This window comes from Crocodylus porosus, unplaced genomic scaffold (assembly GCF_001723895.1).
Source record: "Crocodylus porosus isolate Cpor-Errol unplaced genomic scaffold, CroPor_comp1, whole genome shotgun sequence".
Classification (NCBI taxonomy): Eukaryota; Metazoa; Chordata; order Crocodylia; family Crocodylidae; genus Crocodylus; species Crocodylus porosus.
In genome coordinates, this window is record NW_017728906.1 from 78,676,465 (window position 1) to 78,694,001 (window position 17,537).

Consider the following 17,537-nt stretch of genomic DNA (forward strand, 5'->3'; position numbering starts at 1 on the left):
TGCCTCCAAATGCTGTTGCTGCTCTGTCCTAGCCTCCCCAAAGAACTCTGTCTGTTTTCTTCATCTCCCTGCCTACCTTTTACCTTTAATTCAACCTCTATTAGCTCTCAAACACCCCTCAGACTATTGGCTTTCTATTACCAGGGTGGTTTTGTCCTGTGGTTTTTTTTATTTCTGCATTCATTACTGTGTTCAGAATGAGTTCCCTGAGCTATAGTGATTGTTTTAATTGTATAATTCCTGGGTGCTCTGAGCTTGTTTTAATATGTTGGTGAGCTTACATTAAAATAAATGTTTTACAAAAGTAATGGGATTATAGAATTAGCTGGGCTGTACTGACATGGAGACTTAACACCTGCCATTGATTACAACATGATTATACCATTATACATTGCTTCCCTTCTGCTTTGCTACACAGTTTTTCCATTCACATGAAAGGAGAAAAAGGTTTTACTGAACTGGAAGACATTATGCTCAGGGTAGACCTGTAACTCAAAACACTTTGGTATTTTAATGGTCCAGTGTTTTACCTGGAGAACTCCCTGCTCTAAACTTTTGTATTTGGTTATTTTTATCATTCAACTGTTTATGGGCAGCTGCCATTTAAAAAAATATTGCATATGATTGCAGGTTAAGATGAAAACAAATGCCACGTATTCCATCTTCTTTTCGTAATAAAGAATCAGGAAACCATAGCTATGAGGCAGAGTAAAACTGCAGAAAGAAAGGTTTCCCCAAAGATGAATTAGACATTGAAATGAAAGTCAATTGCATCTACAGATAAATTAACATTCTGGATAAAGAACAGAGAAATGCTATATGATATACAGAGACTCTACCGAGTGGTCTTAAGAGAGCAGTTCAATGGCATAGCGTTTCACTGGGAAACCCCAAATAACCCAAAAGCCAAATTTGAACAGGTAAGACATTGAAAATTTGAAGGTACTGTGCAGACACCATCCCCACATGCTTCTTGTCATGTTGGAAAGTTTTACCATTTTTGCAGCTTTAGACAGAAAGTCATAGGTTAAGAGGACTGTTCAAATGTAGCTGTTTTAAAAAAAAAAGTTAAAAGTTGCCTTAGAGTTTTCTACCTGCTCCCAAGTCTTTTTGCCAACATTAGTTTTCTTACACTCATGTTATAGGTGATGTGTAACAGCAGTAGGTACCTTTTTTTCACCTGGAAGCCCAGGCTACTGCTGTATGCCCAGAACTTTACTTGGAACTGAAAATGTGAGCTTATGTATATCGTTCCTTTACACCAGTAGCAGAAATCTGGGTTGAAGGATAACTGAGAAAGTGGTAGGCAGAATCTCTATAAAGAAGCAAAGAGCAATGTTGCCAAAGTAACAATTTTATCACTAGACAATTTTGGGGGGGTTCCTAACTTCCTACTAACAAGATTTTATCAAAATGTAAGTATTAGTTTATTATATGTAATATTTGGTAAATTATCCAGTGATAGTTTTCATAATATTTGAAGGTTTAAGGTCTACCTAGGGACATCTAACAACTTTTCAAGCTTTAGATAATTTCTGCTTACAGTAGCTGGAAGCACTGCCTGAGAGACAGGCAGAGTCACTTTAGAAATGATGTTATTTTCCTATTAGTGATAAAGTCATTTGTTCAGCCTTTGGAGAAAGTGATTCTTCCTACTTTTGTCAGATAACAGTGTTCAGTACCTGGAAGAGGTATAGGATGTCTTGTAGAAGCAAGCCTTCCAGTACTTGTCCAAAACCATGGGGCAGAGTCATGATTCAAACCCATGAACTCCTAACACTCTGCCCTATACTCAGACCAGTAGTAAATGCTACCTTTAGACTGATGCTTTCTCTATTGGTTTACATAGTTCGTTTAGTTAAAATGTTGCCCACTATCTTGTACATAGTCTTCCAACCAGTTTGCTCTTAAACAATCTGTGCTTGCAGGAATTTTACAACAATAACAATCCTGTGTCTGTATCACACTTTTGTAGGCGTATATGCTTCAGTGCTCTCTTCATGGCTATCCCAAGCCCTCCAGTCAAAATCAAAACATGGCTAGACTCTGATGAAGCTCACTGGCAGGTACAGAACACACCAATCCTTTCCCTCAATATGGTGATGTGCATATTGTTCTCTGGGATCAGTATCATACAGCTAAGGGCATTTAGTCACCTGGACAAATACAGTGAAGGACTGTTTTTGGATATTTCAGTGACTAAGTGAAGTAGCCACATGGATAAGATATTCCATGTTTTTTATTCATTTTGCGTAAACAGTCAGAGAAAAAAAGGTGGATTACATTGTGCCACAGTGGTCCCAGTGCAGAATACATTGTTTTAGAGGAAATCCACAAATGTTTTGTTCTTCAGGGGGCCATAATGCTCAAACCCTTCTGGGGGGGGGGATGGTGGTGGTGGTGGGGGTTATATGATATATGTATGTGCCCTCACTCCCCTCAAGCACTCTTGAAAAATGATGCTAGTATGAAGAGTTCTTTATCCCTGTATAGTGGTAGCTCTTGTTCTAAACCATCTCTTAGGAATCACATACATTCTGTTCTGTTCTGTTCAAGTTCTTATACCATGCCTACCATCAAAGTATCTGAATACTTTCCAATAGTTTAAGTCAACTGTGTATGTTCTCTTAGCACATGTATGTGTCTTTTTTCGTCTCCTATGTGTATGCTGTTTCATCTACCCCCTTGGAGAAAACTGTGGTCCATGAACCCATAAACAGTTTTGTTTTGTAATATATACATATATATACACATACTATATGTATATATGCGTGTATGTATTGCCTCTGGACCACACACACACATGAATGTATAGGAATATATATATTCCTACACACACACACACACACACACACACACACACACACACACACACTATGTATGTATGTATGCATGCATGCATGTATTTACATATTGCCTCTAGACTGTGCTCACACATACATATATGTATATATTCCAAAAACAAAACAATTTATGGATCCGTGGAGCACACTTTTCTCCAAGGGGGTAGATGAAACAGCACATACTTGGGAGATCAAAAAAGACACATTTTGGATCAGTGTTTCATTCTGAAATTAAATAATTTTTTATATTCCAATACACACACACACGTGTGTGTGTGTGTGTGTGTGTGTGTGTGTGTGTGTGTAGTCCAGAAGCAATACATATATAAATGCAGACATACATACAGAGACAGACAAGGTTCTTTGGGCAAATCTGATATGTTATATTAGACCAACTAAATAGTTGGAAAAAAAATTCTTAGCAAGCTTTCATACATACATACATACACCTGTGCACACATATACACGCGTGCGTGTGCATGTGTATTGCCTCTGGAGTGTACACACACACACACACACACACACACACACACACACACACACGTTACAGAAGGCAGAGTCAAAAAAACCCTGCCTCTTCAATATGCATGTATTTCCCTGGCCCTGTCTTCTGTAACATAGACATATTACAATATATACTGATGTTTATGCTATACACTTACGTTAGAAAAGGCAAGGACAAATAAAAAAACTATACCTTTAGAATGGAATTGTTGATATTTCTGGTGCTATTTTGTTCTTTAGTTCACACTCACACATACGTGCACCACACATAATGATTCCAAAACATTTTCTGGACTAAGACAATTTGTTTCATTTTTATTAGTCCCTGGCCTCCTGTTTTCCCTAATTAAACTGATTATTACTGTGACATAGTTCATTGTGACAGAGTTTAGTCCCCTAAAATGAAACCATGGGTTTCTAATTGAGATGATTAAAACCCCACCATTTCAATTTAGGGGCTTCCATCATTATTACAGTGAGGGGCCCGATCCTTTTCTTTGTTTTTCATGGAGGCTGCCCACCTCTCCCATGGCCTGTCCCATGGTTTTCAGATTCTTTGGCCAGGGGCTAAGGTGCTGGTGGTCCAAGTAAGTCCCTGAGCTGCAGGGGCCCTGTTTCTTCCCTCTGAAGCAGCAGTGCCCCTCAGGACTGCCCAGGCAGGCTCTTAATGGGCTGCCCCAGTGTGGAGGAACCTGATCCAATGCTTCCCTGAGCTCACCTGGGCTTCCAGAGCATTGTGCGCTGTCCCCACTGCCTTCTCCAGCCACTAGCACACCCATCTACTCTCCTGCTGCCTTTCCATGCTGCTCCGGGGGCAAGCCAGCCCATTCTCGGGTGGTCCCAGGTGGCGGGAGGGTGGCAGAGACAGTGCATAGTGTGCTGCTTCCCAGGCAGGTCTGGGGAAGAGTTGGATGTGGTGGGTGGTGTCTCTGAGCGGGGGGCAGCATCCAGTCCATTAGCAGCCTGCCTGGGTGGCCCTGGTGAGTCCCACTGCCATGGAGGGAATGACCAGAGCCCCCCACAGCTCAGGGCCCACTGGCAGCTCACTCCCCAGCCTCAGGCAGGCTCTGTGAAAAAAAAGGATCAGGCCAAGCCTGCCTTCATGAGCTGCCAGTGATCTGAGCAGTCCCTGAGCTGCAGAAGGCCCTCTTCCTTACCTCCATGGGGCTGGCCCGTGAGGCCAGCTGGGTGAGCTGCTAGCAGGCCAGATGCTGCCCCAGCTTGGAAGCAGCTCTCGCTGGATCCAACCCTTCCCCAAGCCTGCCTGGGGAGCAACACCCTGCTCACTGTCCCCGCTGCCTTTCTGCCATCTAGGACCACATGGGAATGGGCTGTGGGGCAGTGTAGGAGAGTGGAAAGAGGGTAGCTGGGAGTGCTAGCATCTGGAGAAGGCAGCAGGGACAGTGCACAATGTTTTGGAAGCCTGGGCAGGCTCAGGGAAGCATTGGATCAGGTACCTCTGAGCTGGGGCAGCCCCTGGCCTGCTAGCAGCCCTCCTGGGCATCCCTGGGAGGCACCACTGCCACAGAGGGAAGGACCAGGGCCCTCTGCAGCTCAGAGGCCACTCAGCTCACCATCAGCTCACCCCCTAGCCATAGGAAAGGGGGCAGGCTCTGCAAAAAGTAAATAAAAAAATGGATCGGACCCCTTGCCGCTTCTGCCTTCAGTCCACGTCTCCCACAGCTGTGGGGTTAGCTCTCAGATTAAAGGCTGCAGAATTACAAGTAGCTACATTGCAAACTAAACTACAAGGGAATGTGTTTAGTTTGCAACACAACAAACTTATTTAAATTGCAAAAAAACGGAACATGTAAAGCATGACAATTAAACCACAAAAACAGGCAATTTTTGTCGTGTACAAGCGCCCACAGATTGTAAAGAGAAAGTCATGCTGTACTTAAACCCAGAATGGAGTCTTTTTGGAAGGCCCATACTCTTCTAGTTCTGCAAACTTGTTTATTCATTATGTAAACCGTGGATTAAACCAAACAGTTGCTATCTATTAATATCATTAACACAGAAAGAGGATGACCCTGTTTCCAAAATTCCTGACATGCAGGTCATTAGAGAGGTCTGTGTTGTACCTCTGACAGGTAAGCCTTTGAATATACATGCGTTTACTAACTTGGTGGTGACAACAGATAATATTGGTAAATGTTGATGATGCTGAAAGAAAAGTAAGATTGAATAACGTGTACTTGGTAGACCCTGTATATGAAATAGTACCACTGTAATGAAATAGGAGTAGATACAGTAATGCTGCTATCAGTGTCAAAGAAACTTTTACAGATCCATCTGGGGTAATTTATTTTATCCACTAAAGAACAAAAAACATGACATAATATAATATTCATTGTTATGGGGTGAAGTCTGGCTTAGATAGAAGCTCTGAACACATAGTTGCATTGCCTCAAGAGCAAACCAAACAGTATAGGCAACTGGTAGGGGGTGCACGGGGTTGCACATGCCCCCCCGAGGGCTGACATGAGGGTGTACATGCCCCCCCAATGGCTAACATCAACGCTGTTGGCAGGGTTGGTGCCTACCTTGACAGGGCCACTACCATCGGTGGCTTCTGCGGGTGCCCCCCCTCCAGATCCAGGAGGCACCAGTCACTCATGCCAAACAGCACACTAGGATTCAGAGAATAAACAAATTTGAGTAAGCAAGGGCCAGAAGTGGACTGAGAAGCTAAGAGTATGGTCTGGTCAGAAGAAATATGCAGTCATTACTAGTCTTACATGTCTAACGTGACTTGTACATCTGTAACAGCATTCAGATTTTGATCTCATTTGCAACATCACTGCATTATGAAATGTAATATACAAGTATTATATGATTAATATGATTAATGTAACATGATTTTTTTCCCCAAAAGAAAAATATTTCAACCCAAATGAAATGGAGATACCCTTAAAAATTATGTTGGCTACTTGGGAGGACAACTGTCACAAGAGCATTCGTAACAAGGATAATTTGGTGAATCTGGATTCTTGACTAGACTGAGGATACTGAGGGAGAGCAATCCTCTTTTCTGCCCAGCAGCAGCTATCTTTTCAAGTTTAGACAATCATCTCATCAGATACTCTGGAAGAACCTGATCAGGGCTGTACAGAGTGGTCTGCATCCAGCAATTTGATAGTTCTCAAAAGTTTCCACTACTCATATTATATAATTCCTAAGAGGTCCAGAAAGCACAGATGCCAGAGACAGCTTCAATTTTTATTTTACTACTGCTGATTTTGAGATTAGGTCTCTTCAGTAAAGTCTCACCATCTACAGGTGTGACCCTATTAGGCCACAGTAGGCTCATAAATGCCACTGTAGGATAATACTTGTAAACACAAGACCTATCCTACGGGGTATTATTTAGTGCTCTGCAGTGCACATGTAGGTGCTGATGGGGCTGGCTGGGGCATGAGGGTGCTTCAGTGCAGGGACTGCCTGTTGACTAGCCCCACACTGAAGTACCCTCATGGGCCAGCTAGCCCTTCCGCAGCATGTTGAACCAGGTCAGAGCAGACTGGCAGGCTGACTCCCTGGGCCCCCTGTCAGCCAGGACTGCTGTGACCTGGCTCAGCGTGCTGCAATCCCAGGCACACATGTCAACGCGGTGCCTGGGAGCAATAAACTCTGGCACAAACTGTTCTAGAGTTTCTTCAGTCAAATTACTTGCACATATAGATGCACCCAGGAGATGGTGTTTGGAGGTCCAAATCAAGCTAGGTTTGGGGATTAGAGGTCGAGGTTCAATCAAGGATAGGATTTGTAGCATTGCAATATGTGATTGTGGCCAAAAGATCAAGACCTCGGAAAATCAGCTATTCATTCAAGACCAGTGGATAATTTCATTATCTGTCTGACATGTGGGCATGCTGAACCATGAGCGACCACAAATTAATTATTCTTGGAAGTAACAGCTCCTAAAGGCTGTGCAGAGCTTTGAGGAATGTATAATATGATAATACTATAATGTCTTGTTTATAGGCAAACTACATTCTTGTGTAGAGCTATAAAATTATTTACTGGAGTGAAGATATATATTTCTTGGACATCAATAAGCAAGGAGTTCTACTTATATAACTTTTCAAAAGGATTACAAACAGTGAGCTAGTAAAAGGAGATGGATGATGTGTAAATACTAAAATATAATCTATGCATAAAATATCCTTCTTTTTCTTCCTGTCTAAAACAAAGGGGAAGGCCTACATTGTCCAACTAAAGCTGTTTATTTTTAGTTGCTTTTTAGAATACGTTTTTATTTCTGTTTCCATGCATCATTCAATGTGACAGATTTTTGGGTAGGCATATTGAACTAGCTTTTGAGCAGCATAGGCTTTCATAGGTGACAGCCTACCTCTCATTGTAAGCTATGAATCTTCGTAGAATATGATTCATAGCTCTGAATCTTTATCTGATGCAGTAGGCTGTCATCTGTGAAAGCTTATGTCTCTATGAACCAGTCTATAAGGTGCCACTCTGCCTTGCTTTCAGACTGACATGGTAAACCATTGCTCTGAACTGGCTTTCTGAACCCTTGGGAAACTGCCAAGAAAAAACAAAGCACCTTGAATTTACAAGGAAGATAAGCATGGGCAATTGCTTGTTTGAACAATCAAGTGGAAGAGAAATAAGCAAATAATTGTATTTTTGTATGCTAGTGAAACTTGCTGACCAGTCAACAAACCAAAATCCATTTGATATTGATTTTGGATTTTTGTGGCAAATTTCCCCACAAAAAATTGTTTTGGGTAGAACAAATGTTTCATAATTAATAAGAAGATTTATTTTGTTCAAACTTCAAGGTTTTTTTTCTTCCTTGTTTTTAAAAAAAAGTGTTTAAGTTAATTTCAGAATGAAACATCATTTGAAAATTAAAATGAAAAATTGAATCCTGGGTTCTAGCTCCCAGTGGGACAAGAACTCTGCCACTGTTCTTCATGCATCATGTTAGTGGGCATCAGACATAAAAAATGCCTTTAATGCTATAAAGCCCAGTGATAATTTGTCACGTTAGCTCTTTCTCCAGTTCAGCAGCTGCATACTTCACTGTAAAAGCTTTAATTTCCTTGCTGAATCAGGGTCCTGGAAATATGCACACACTCTGAAGAGCAGTGGCCTTGAGATACGATATGTCATAATGAAACTTCACGAAGCCTCGCATCTACATCCTTTTGCTCCAGCATTACAACTGCCTGAAAAATCAGAATGCCTTAAGCCTCACTGATAAAGCAATCCTCCAAACACAAGCATGTACAGATCTGAAGTACTGTCTGTAACTGTGAACAGTGATCTGCTGCTGCCACCTACTGCAGACATAATTTGCTGTAAATAAGAGGTAGCTCATAAAGCTTCTGCCTCTACGAATTAGTCTATAAGGTGCGACCCTACTCTGCCTTCTTTGCTGTAAAAGATGCAGCAATTCTTAAAAGCTTTCACATTGGTTAAATGTAAGGTTAGTCCACACATAAAAGTTTTGTTTTAATTGAATTTCTCTATTTGAATAGTTAAAAGGGGAATCTCCTTTCTCTTCCCTCTCAGTGCTTTAATATAATAGCTATACCAGGCTATTTTAAGCAAAGCATGCTTGAACAGATGAAGCTTACAAAAGTGAAAGTTTGCTGCTGTTTGCTGTATAGCGAGGTACAGGCACTCAAAAAGCCCAAGGCAGAATTGATCTAAGTGATGCAGTTTTCTGTAAGAGGTGTTGTTTAGATCAGTAGCAAACAGAATACATATTTGTCCTTTGGTCGGTGGTGGGGTGGGGGGGACGGAGATGGGGAAGGGAACAAATCTTACACCTTGTTCCTCCATTTTTAAACTTGTGCTGAACTTCTGTTCTGGGTATAGACTGGTTCTGTGTGCAAAACTGTTCTTATACCAGTAAATGTATAATGTATAATGTTTGTACCTGGCGTATATGTTGTCAGCTACATTGGTCATCACACCTCTGTCTAACATGACTGCTGTACAATCTAAATTGGTCCTATCTTGGATGCAGTCACATCAATATGAAGTTATTTTGTATTGGCACTGCCATTCCCACAAAGGAATAAGGGTAACCTATGCAGGTATAAGGGATGTTTCTGCTGGAAAATAGCAGTGAGCATAGTAGGTATGGAAGCTGCATGACTGTACAAGTACACAATTGTATCATTAATTCATGTAGTTGTACCTCTACAAGAAATGTGTCCAAATCTGCTAATAAAAATAAATTGACTTTTGGAGTATTTAGTTAATTTCTGTGAACTTTTACCTTTGCAACATTTAGTAGGCTGGCTGTTCAGAGAATGTAGGATACAACATTCATTTGCAAAATCAAATGCTGCAGACAGTTTTGATCAAGATAGCATGCTTGAGCAGAAACAGGGTTTTTCTATAATGTTTGGATCCAGATTTAGATCTACATTTCATTTCTTCCTCCAGCACAATACAGAAATACTTAGATTCAAGATTTGGTTCAAACTCATCCCTACTCCATGTCTGCTAGTGTTACTAGGCATGATTTTCAACAAAATGAAATGCATCAATTATATTATAACATAGGGACATTAATACAATTAAAGGGAACAAAGTCATCAAGTCCTATCTCCTGAGATTGCAGTCAACCATATTTGAAATAATGAGGTCATGTTTATTATAGATCTAAAAATATATATTAAATTCTATCTAAATAGGGAAGAGAAGACAAAAATGTATGTCTGACTGGATGGGCGTAAGCATGGTACAAAAGAACTGCTCCCATTGAAGACAATGGCAAGACTCTGTTAGACTTAGCTTGTCTCCTATATCCTCAGTGCAGAGTATGTGTATTCCATTATAGTCATATGTAATCTCTGCAGACACTTTTACACCTAGCTCCCCTTGTTACACCAATGTCATGTGACAGGCAAGTCTTGATCTACTTTATACAAAATAATAACAAAGAACAAGATGTTTTTACAAGAATACCTCAGATAAAGGTTAAGGTTCAAATTGCTTTGTGAAAAAGGCTTGTAGAGTTCTATCCAGTGTTGTCCTAAGATAGTTGCAGCTCATCAAGTATTGTATTTTCTCACATATAACACACGTGGTTCTCTCAAAAACAAGGTGCTGGAAATTGGAGCGTACAATGTAAGTGAGAAAATATGATAACAACATTTTCTGCTGCTTAAGTTTTGGCTGGGAAAAAGCTAAAATCTGCACATGATCCACATGGAGCAGAACAAAGACCAGGTCTGGCTCCCTAGATGCTGCTACACAGTTAGTTACTACAAGGAAAAATCTTTTCCCCTTCATTCTGCCTTTCAAAAAAGAGGTGTGTATCTTATTCTTGGGTGTGTTGTATGTACAGAGTATACGTAATATACAGGGGTGTAGAATCACATCCACTAACTAGTAGTAAAATAAAAATAAATCTAGAGAAAAAGTGAATCAAACCTTTTGCATAGCTTGACAATTCAAATGAAATTTGTACAACTGGACTCTACTACTGTGCTCAATTAACAGAGATCCCATGTCCTATGCTTGCCATCATTTTCATATAGATACAGTCTATTCAAACCCTGTACCCATACCTATTTCTCCTTCTAGGTAGATAAGCAGAACTTACACAGCTACAGTCAGCAATGTGAGTAGCATTTGGGGCCATATAGATGGATTTTAGATCCTACTCCCATTTGCACAACCTTACTTGTCTTTGTAAGCAAGCTCAGAAGGAATATACTTAGGCCCTTTATGCTCTGTGATCCTCTGTTGCCTTATTTATTTGGTAATTTTCTGTTGAACAGTTTACATCCCACTCCATTTGTTGTGCTCAGACTAGTATTTTGGGTGATATTGAGCACCCTGCCTCAGCAGGTTCTCAAGGGGTTCTTATGCTTCAGGGGCACACAAAAATGCTTCTAGGAGTTATTCAGTTCATGAAGGTAGAAATGTTACTGCCTCACCACCGATGAGGTACTCTTGCCTACCACCTTTGGGGTGAGTTAGGCAGTCTTAATGGGGAAAGAACATGTGATACACACTGGCTTTCAGCTTCAGTGCTGTCTAGCAGTATCAACCAGTCAATTCTTGATGCTCTCCCAAAACACAATCCATTTTAAGTCTTCTCTGGGCCATATTTGCTTTTTCATTTAGGTAGAACTGTGCTGAACTGGGAAAACAGAGGCCTTTTTCTTCCCCTCAACTGCTTAAAAGTATCTTTTTTACTGTTGTGTGTAAATGTTCGTGTGAATAGATTTCAAACACTAGGTGTCAGTCACTCACCTCACAAATGCCTCTGACTCTAGACTTAGCTCATGTTAGATAACACTGCTTCGTGTGGTGTTTTAAAACTAGTTGGCCATAAAAAAAATAATGCTAGATAGTAACAACAAAGGCAACTAGTTACTACATGTGTCAATCCCAAATTTAGGCCCAAAAGCTCTAGTGAAGGCTCTATAGGGGTAGGTGGGCTATGCAGCAGTGGCATGACTAGGGCAGAATGACCAGGGCAGTTGTAGAGTTGGGTAGGATGGCAGAAAAAAATTGCTGCCACTACAGCAACACAATTGCACTACTGTGTACAACCCCTGGCTGCCCAGCTGCATTGTTACACCTCTGCTATGCAGTCATGAGGTTATTTTGGATGTTGAGTGAGGCTGTTAGTCACATTAGTCTGAAGTCAGGCAGCAGCTAGGGCCTGTCTCTAATCAGTTTGCCTCTAAGGTGCCATGCTGCCCTACTTTTTGCCTAGATTTTGAGAGAAAGAGCATATGAGTGTAGCCCAGGCTTACACAGGGTATGTACCCCCTTCTCCAAATTGAAGGGGATTGTCAGCGGGCAGGAGTGCTGTGGGAAGGAACTGTCAACTGCACGCAGTTTCCCCTCAGTTCCCTATAGAGTCATGCCAGGACCCAACTGCTTAACTATATACAGATTTCTTAATTAATAAAATAAAGTTATATACACACATATATTCCTACAGATAGGTAATCACTTATTCAATGATACAGGACTATATATACATGACTTATACCTCCTATAGAGCTTCAACCCACACAGGTAAGTAACATCTGAAATGAGTAAGTATAAGCAAACACAGGTAAATACAGCACGTCAATAGGGGTAAACACAATTAACTATTTACAGTCCATGAAAGAACATTGTCATGTATGTAGTGGAAATCAGAGATAAAATACACTTGTACTCATATAACAGGGAAACCTCAACTGACAAAATATACAGCACAAATGACAAAATAGAAGGTGCCTGCTCACCCTTCTGGGTGTTGAAGGTGCTACTATGCTAGGGTCTCCCCATTCAATGAGGAGAAGCCAGCCACAGCTCTGCCTGGGGAAAATGGGATGATACTCCAGGCCCCTCCAACCCCTCACAGGCTGGGACGGGACCCCCTACCTCACAGGGGCCACTGCTCGATCCTTCCTGAGGGGTCACTCCCCTGTGGGACACCCTTGTTCCCAACACTTATGACCCCCTGGTGATAGAGGGCTGCTCCAGCTCTGTGGGACGGGCGCCTTTTCTGGCACAGTGGCTGGCCGCTGCTCAGGGCTCTCTCCTATCCTGAGGCCTGCTCATGGAACCGACCTGCGCACCTTATGGCAGGAGTTGGAGGCCCGGGCCATCTTGTGAGACACCAGAGCATGATCCGTTCCCGGACCTGCTGGGGGGTGCTGCAGCATCGGCAGCCTGGCTGCATGCCAGGGATTGGGGACCTGAGCCACCTTGAAACAGCTCCCAGAGTCCCAGTCAGCTCTTCGACCCACAGTACAGCTATCTCTGCACCATGCTCTTGGCTGCCTGCCAGGTTTTCAGACCGGAGCTGCCTTGAGTGGTTCCCAAGGTCTGGGCTCTGTGCACTGATCTCTGCACTGCTCCCTGGCCCCCTCCCAGGGGTTGTAGACCCAGACTGCTGCGAGCAACTCCAAGGTCTGAGCTCTGTGTGCCACTTTGCACACCAATGGGGCTAAGGCATCAGTCCCGGCAAGCGGGGCTCTTCTGGGCACTGCTTCACCCTCTGAGCAGCTCTTCCCAAGCTCTTCTTAGCCCCTTCTTCCTTTGTCACCCAATGCCTCTCTCATGTGCTGGGCACAGAGCTCCTTTTATTCACTTTGGAAGCTCTACCCCTGAAGTCTTGCCAGACCTGCAAAATGCAGGCTTCACTTAGGTCCAGGAGGTTTCTCACTTCCCCACCCTTCCAAGCAGGGCAGGGTTGGCTCTGTCCAGCCCTTACCCGATTGGTGGATGGGCTCCACTAATCTAAATGAAAATTTTCCAAGCCTAGGACATGCCAGGAATCAGTAAGTCCATCACACTCTCCCCTGTAGAAACCTTCACTGTCCATGGTGAAGGGCACATCCCCAACTCTCACTGGACCCATGGAGCGGTGATGGGTACCTCTCCCAGTACTCCAAGAGCATCATAAGTAAACTGTCTTACAGGCCTGCGGTTATGTCTGGGGCGAGGAGTATGGTTGAACTCTGGGCTCCCAGGGGGCCCATGTGGTATGGGTCTCATGCTGCTGTGATGCCCCCTAGTGGCTACTGTGATCCTACCTGGCTCCTGCTCAAGGCTCCCAGGGTCTGATCCTGCTTCCTTTCTTGCCATGCCTTGATGTTAAAGGATAATGAGGGGGGGCTGCCTTTGGAGGCTGGCAAGCTCAGAGTGCTCTCTCAGTACTCATTTTCTCAGGCCTTACTTGTCTTAAGGGCTAAATCTGTGGCCTTTTTTTGCCCCTATGGACATGCACATGCTTCACAGGTGTTCCACCATACACAATTCAGTCCTTGATTCAGCTCTCTTGACTTTAGCCCCTCTTTTGTCTGGCTGCTGGCCTCCAGCCCTTGCCCATTGATTTAGGCCCAGCTCTCTTGGCCTCAGTCCTCTCTGTGTCTCTGGGTCTCTTGTCCCTATCTATGGGCCCCTTGTCCCAGTCCTCCTGGCACCCATGACCCAGAGCAAGGCTTCTCTCCGCCTTGAGTTCAGCTCAAGGCTGAGAGAATGGGGTTCAGCTCAGCCCCCATTCTCCCTAGCATTTGTGATTCAGGCCAAGGCTGTTGTTGGTGCAACCTCCCTCTAATGTGTTTGGGCTCTTGCCTCATGCTGTCCAGTGGGTCCCAGAGCCTGGAAGGGCCCTCTGCTGGGTGCCCCTGTAGCCTGCTGTCTGATACTATCAGCTACACCCAATCCTCTGGTGTTACTCTGCCAGGTATGGATAAATCCCACCCTTTGTCCGCTGGGTCGGGGCAAATCTTTGGGTACCTGTTTGGTTGGTTTCCCCTCTGTTATCTCTTTGAGAAGCAGGAGTTCTCACATGGCTAAGCCCACATCCTATTCCCTGGTGTAGTTTTAAGCCCTGAGCCACAGCCCTTTTCTTCTCCCCTACTGCCCTTCAACTGCTTTGGTGCTGGCTTCCTACCTCTCAAGTAGCAAGTGTTAGGGGTGTTGGGGGTCCCTGCTACAGTTATACAGGTGCTAAAGGATGTGTGCTGTACTTTAACTGCTAAATAACTTTAGCATTTGCTCATACTTTCATACATTCAATACAAAATATTATATTAGCATTGTAGTACCATCGCCCAACCAGTCCTTTAACCATTGAGGAAAATGGCAAAGGTCCTGCTCACTGAGTTGAATTGTTTGACTCTTTATTTCCTTAAGACACTCAGAAGCTCCTAACCTCATCATCTACAATCTAACTGCTATTCACAGAAGGACAGAATCATCCCTGCCAAGGAGGCCATCATCTAATTTCTAAGGGAATACCACAATATTCAGTGGAGGACACCTTCCAGATTACAACATGAGGACAGCTAGAAGCTCCTGTGAGCTCTGGTTTACTTCCAGGGAAGCAAGATCTTACCCTAACAATCGTAACAATTATATATTTGCAACTGTTTGTTGCTGTTTTGTTTTTTCTCTAAAGGATATTTCTGTCTTGCAAACATCATACAAGAAACAGGATTAAAATATTTTATTTTCATGAAAGGCAGATGGTGCTTGACATTTAAAAAAAAAGATCTGTAGGAACATTATGTCAACATTCAAACTAACATGAAAAAAATTCACAGGGTCTAAAAATTGGGGGTTTTGAGTTGTGGAATTCTTTTACAGTGAGATTAGGCAGGCAAGCTTCTTTGGATAGATGTAATATATTTTATTAGACCGACTGAGTAGTAGGAAAAAAGTTCTTTGCAAGCTTTTGGGCATAAGCACCCTTCTTCAGCCATAGGGTGTCTCTGCTGTTCTGAGATCTTCAAGGAATGAAAGAAGCTAAACATATGATAGGATGTCATTGATAATGTAAATAAGTGGAAATTAGTAAAATAAAAAGGTAGAGAAGGGAAGAGGGGAAATGAGGTGAAAATAATGTCAAAGCTAAGTAAGGGAGACTACTGTAGTTGAGTTCTATAAAAGATAGGAAAGAGGCAGTCTGTAAAAAAGTAAGTAGTTGGAAATTAGGAAGACAAAGGGTAGAAAAAGGTTGTGGGGAGGAGGGGAGGGGAAGTGTAAATAGTAAGGTCAGGCAGCTACCTGGTGAATCTGATGTGAGGCAGGTTGTAATGTGTCATAAATCCAGTGTCTATTTTGCATCCATGATTTTTTGCGTCCAGTAGATTTATGAAGTGAAGTTCATAGACTCATCTACAAATGCTGTTTTGTAAAATCTCTTTGAGGATTAGAACTGAGAGATTAGAGAGGGAGTGATTGTCTTGTGAGAAGTGTGCACTCACACAGGTAATTGGATATTTTTGATGGATTTTTGGTGTGTGTTCATTCTGGTGTGCAGTTGTTGTTTGGCTGCTTCTACATATTTTCTATCAGGGCATTTGGTACACTGGATGAGATGTATAACACTTACGGAAGTGCAGGTGTAAGATCCAGAATTGGTGATGGTTCTGTTGTGGGGTATGATTAGTATTTGGGTGGTGGAGATGTGTTGGCAAGTTCTGCATTTCTTGTCCTGGCATGGTCTCGATCCATTAGGTGTGTGCCATAGGGAATTTCCTCCGGTGATAAGGTTAGTCAGATTTGGTGCTTGTATAAAGGCTAGGGTAGGTGGTTTTGAAAATAACTGTTTAAGAATTTTGTCTTTGTCTAGTATGCGTTGCAATTGTTTGAGAATTTTCTGTGTAGGTTCCAGAGAAGAGTGGAACGTCATGACTAATGGTGTGTGATTCTTGGGGATTTTTTTTATACCACAGCAATCTTCCTGTAGTATCCTGGTGGTTATTTCAAAAGTATGATCTCTCTCTCTTGAAGATTGTCCTTGATGGATGAAGGCCCTTTTGAGATTTGTGATATTGGTTACAATATCACAATACATTAGACCATGTTAAGAGCATGTTAAGAGCACTTAAAACTTGAATGATCACAAATTAAGACTCATTAAACACATGCTAAGTGCCCTCTAGGCATCTTAAAATTATGTCACTTCAGATGACAATTATCTTTGAGCTATGCTTCCTAGCTCAAGTTAAATTAACCACTGAATGTTCACCTCAGATAAAACCACCAATTTGCAGTCTCCCAGTATCCCAGGAGGCACTACTCCCAGGTGGACTAGCTATCATCTAGGATTCTATGGACCTGGACTGACAACTGGGAGCAACCAGGCATCAGGTAGGTGGGGATGGGGTGAGCAAGGAGGGAAAGAAATGGGATTGCGGGGGGCAAGGGGAAGGTGGGGGAGTGGATGAGTAGAGAGCTGCCAGGCTGCTACTCCCTCCCAAACTGTCCTCCTGAACCCCAAATCACTCCTTCACCCAGATCACTCCTCTACCCATTGTCCCCATTATCTCCCCCACCCACAGATCACTGCCCTGCTACCCCAGTCAGCCCCAAAGCAGCTGAGGTACTAATGGCGGAGTTCTGCTCCTGAAGTCCCTGGAGACTGTCAACCCTGTGCAATCAGATCTAGGCCACACTGGGTCTGCAACTGATGGAAGGGGAGGGGTTGGGGAGGTAGGCAAGGAGATGCTGAACAGCTGAGAAGCCCAGTGGAGGTTGGATCCAGTTCCATGGAGGTGGTGTGGGCTGCAAAGAATCCAGGAGCAGAGAGCACAGAGAAAGTTAGTACTCCCTCCCCATGCTACTGTCACTGTTCTCAAGCTAATTGGGAAGGCAGGGCAGTGATGCAGGGGTGGAGAGGCTGATCTGGGGGTTGGGTGGGGATGATCCAGTGCTGAAGGGGTCAGTTGTGGGGTGGAG

The 17,537-nt window shown here is 43.0% G+C and overlaps 1 protein-coding gene across 1 annotated transcript in view; it reads left to right on the forward strand.

The window, feature by feature from the left end:
• LOC109306134 (interleukin-5 receptor subunit alpha-like) overlaps positions 1 to 6,786 on the forward strand; it is a 61,474-nt gene extending 54,688 nt beyond the window's left edge. Inside the window, exons 11-13 of the mRNA XM_019529406.1 lie at positions 1,976 to 2,066; positions 5,368 to 5,440; positions 6,226 to 6,786. Of these exons, the coding sequence (XP_019384951.1) occupies positions 1,976 to 2,066; positions 5,368 to 5,440; positions 6,226 to 6,344 (283 nt within the window). The 3' untranslated portion in view covers positions 6,345 to 6,786. The remainder of the gene's footprint in view (positions 1 to 1,975; positions 2,067 to 5,367; positions 5,441 to 6,225) is intronic.
• The last annotated feature ends 10,751 nt before the right edge of the window (positions 6,787 to 17,537 follow it).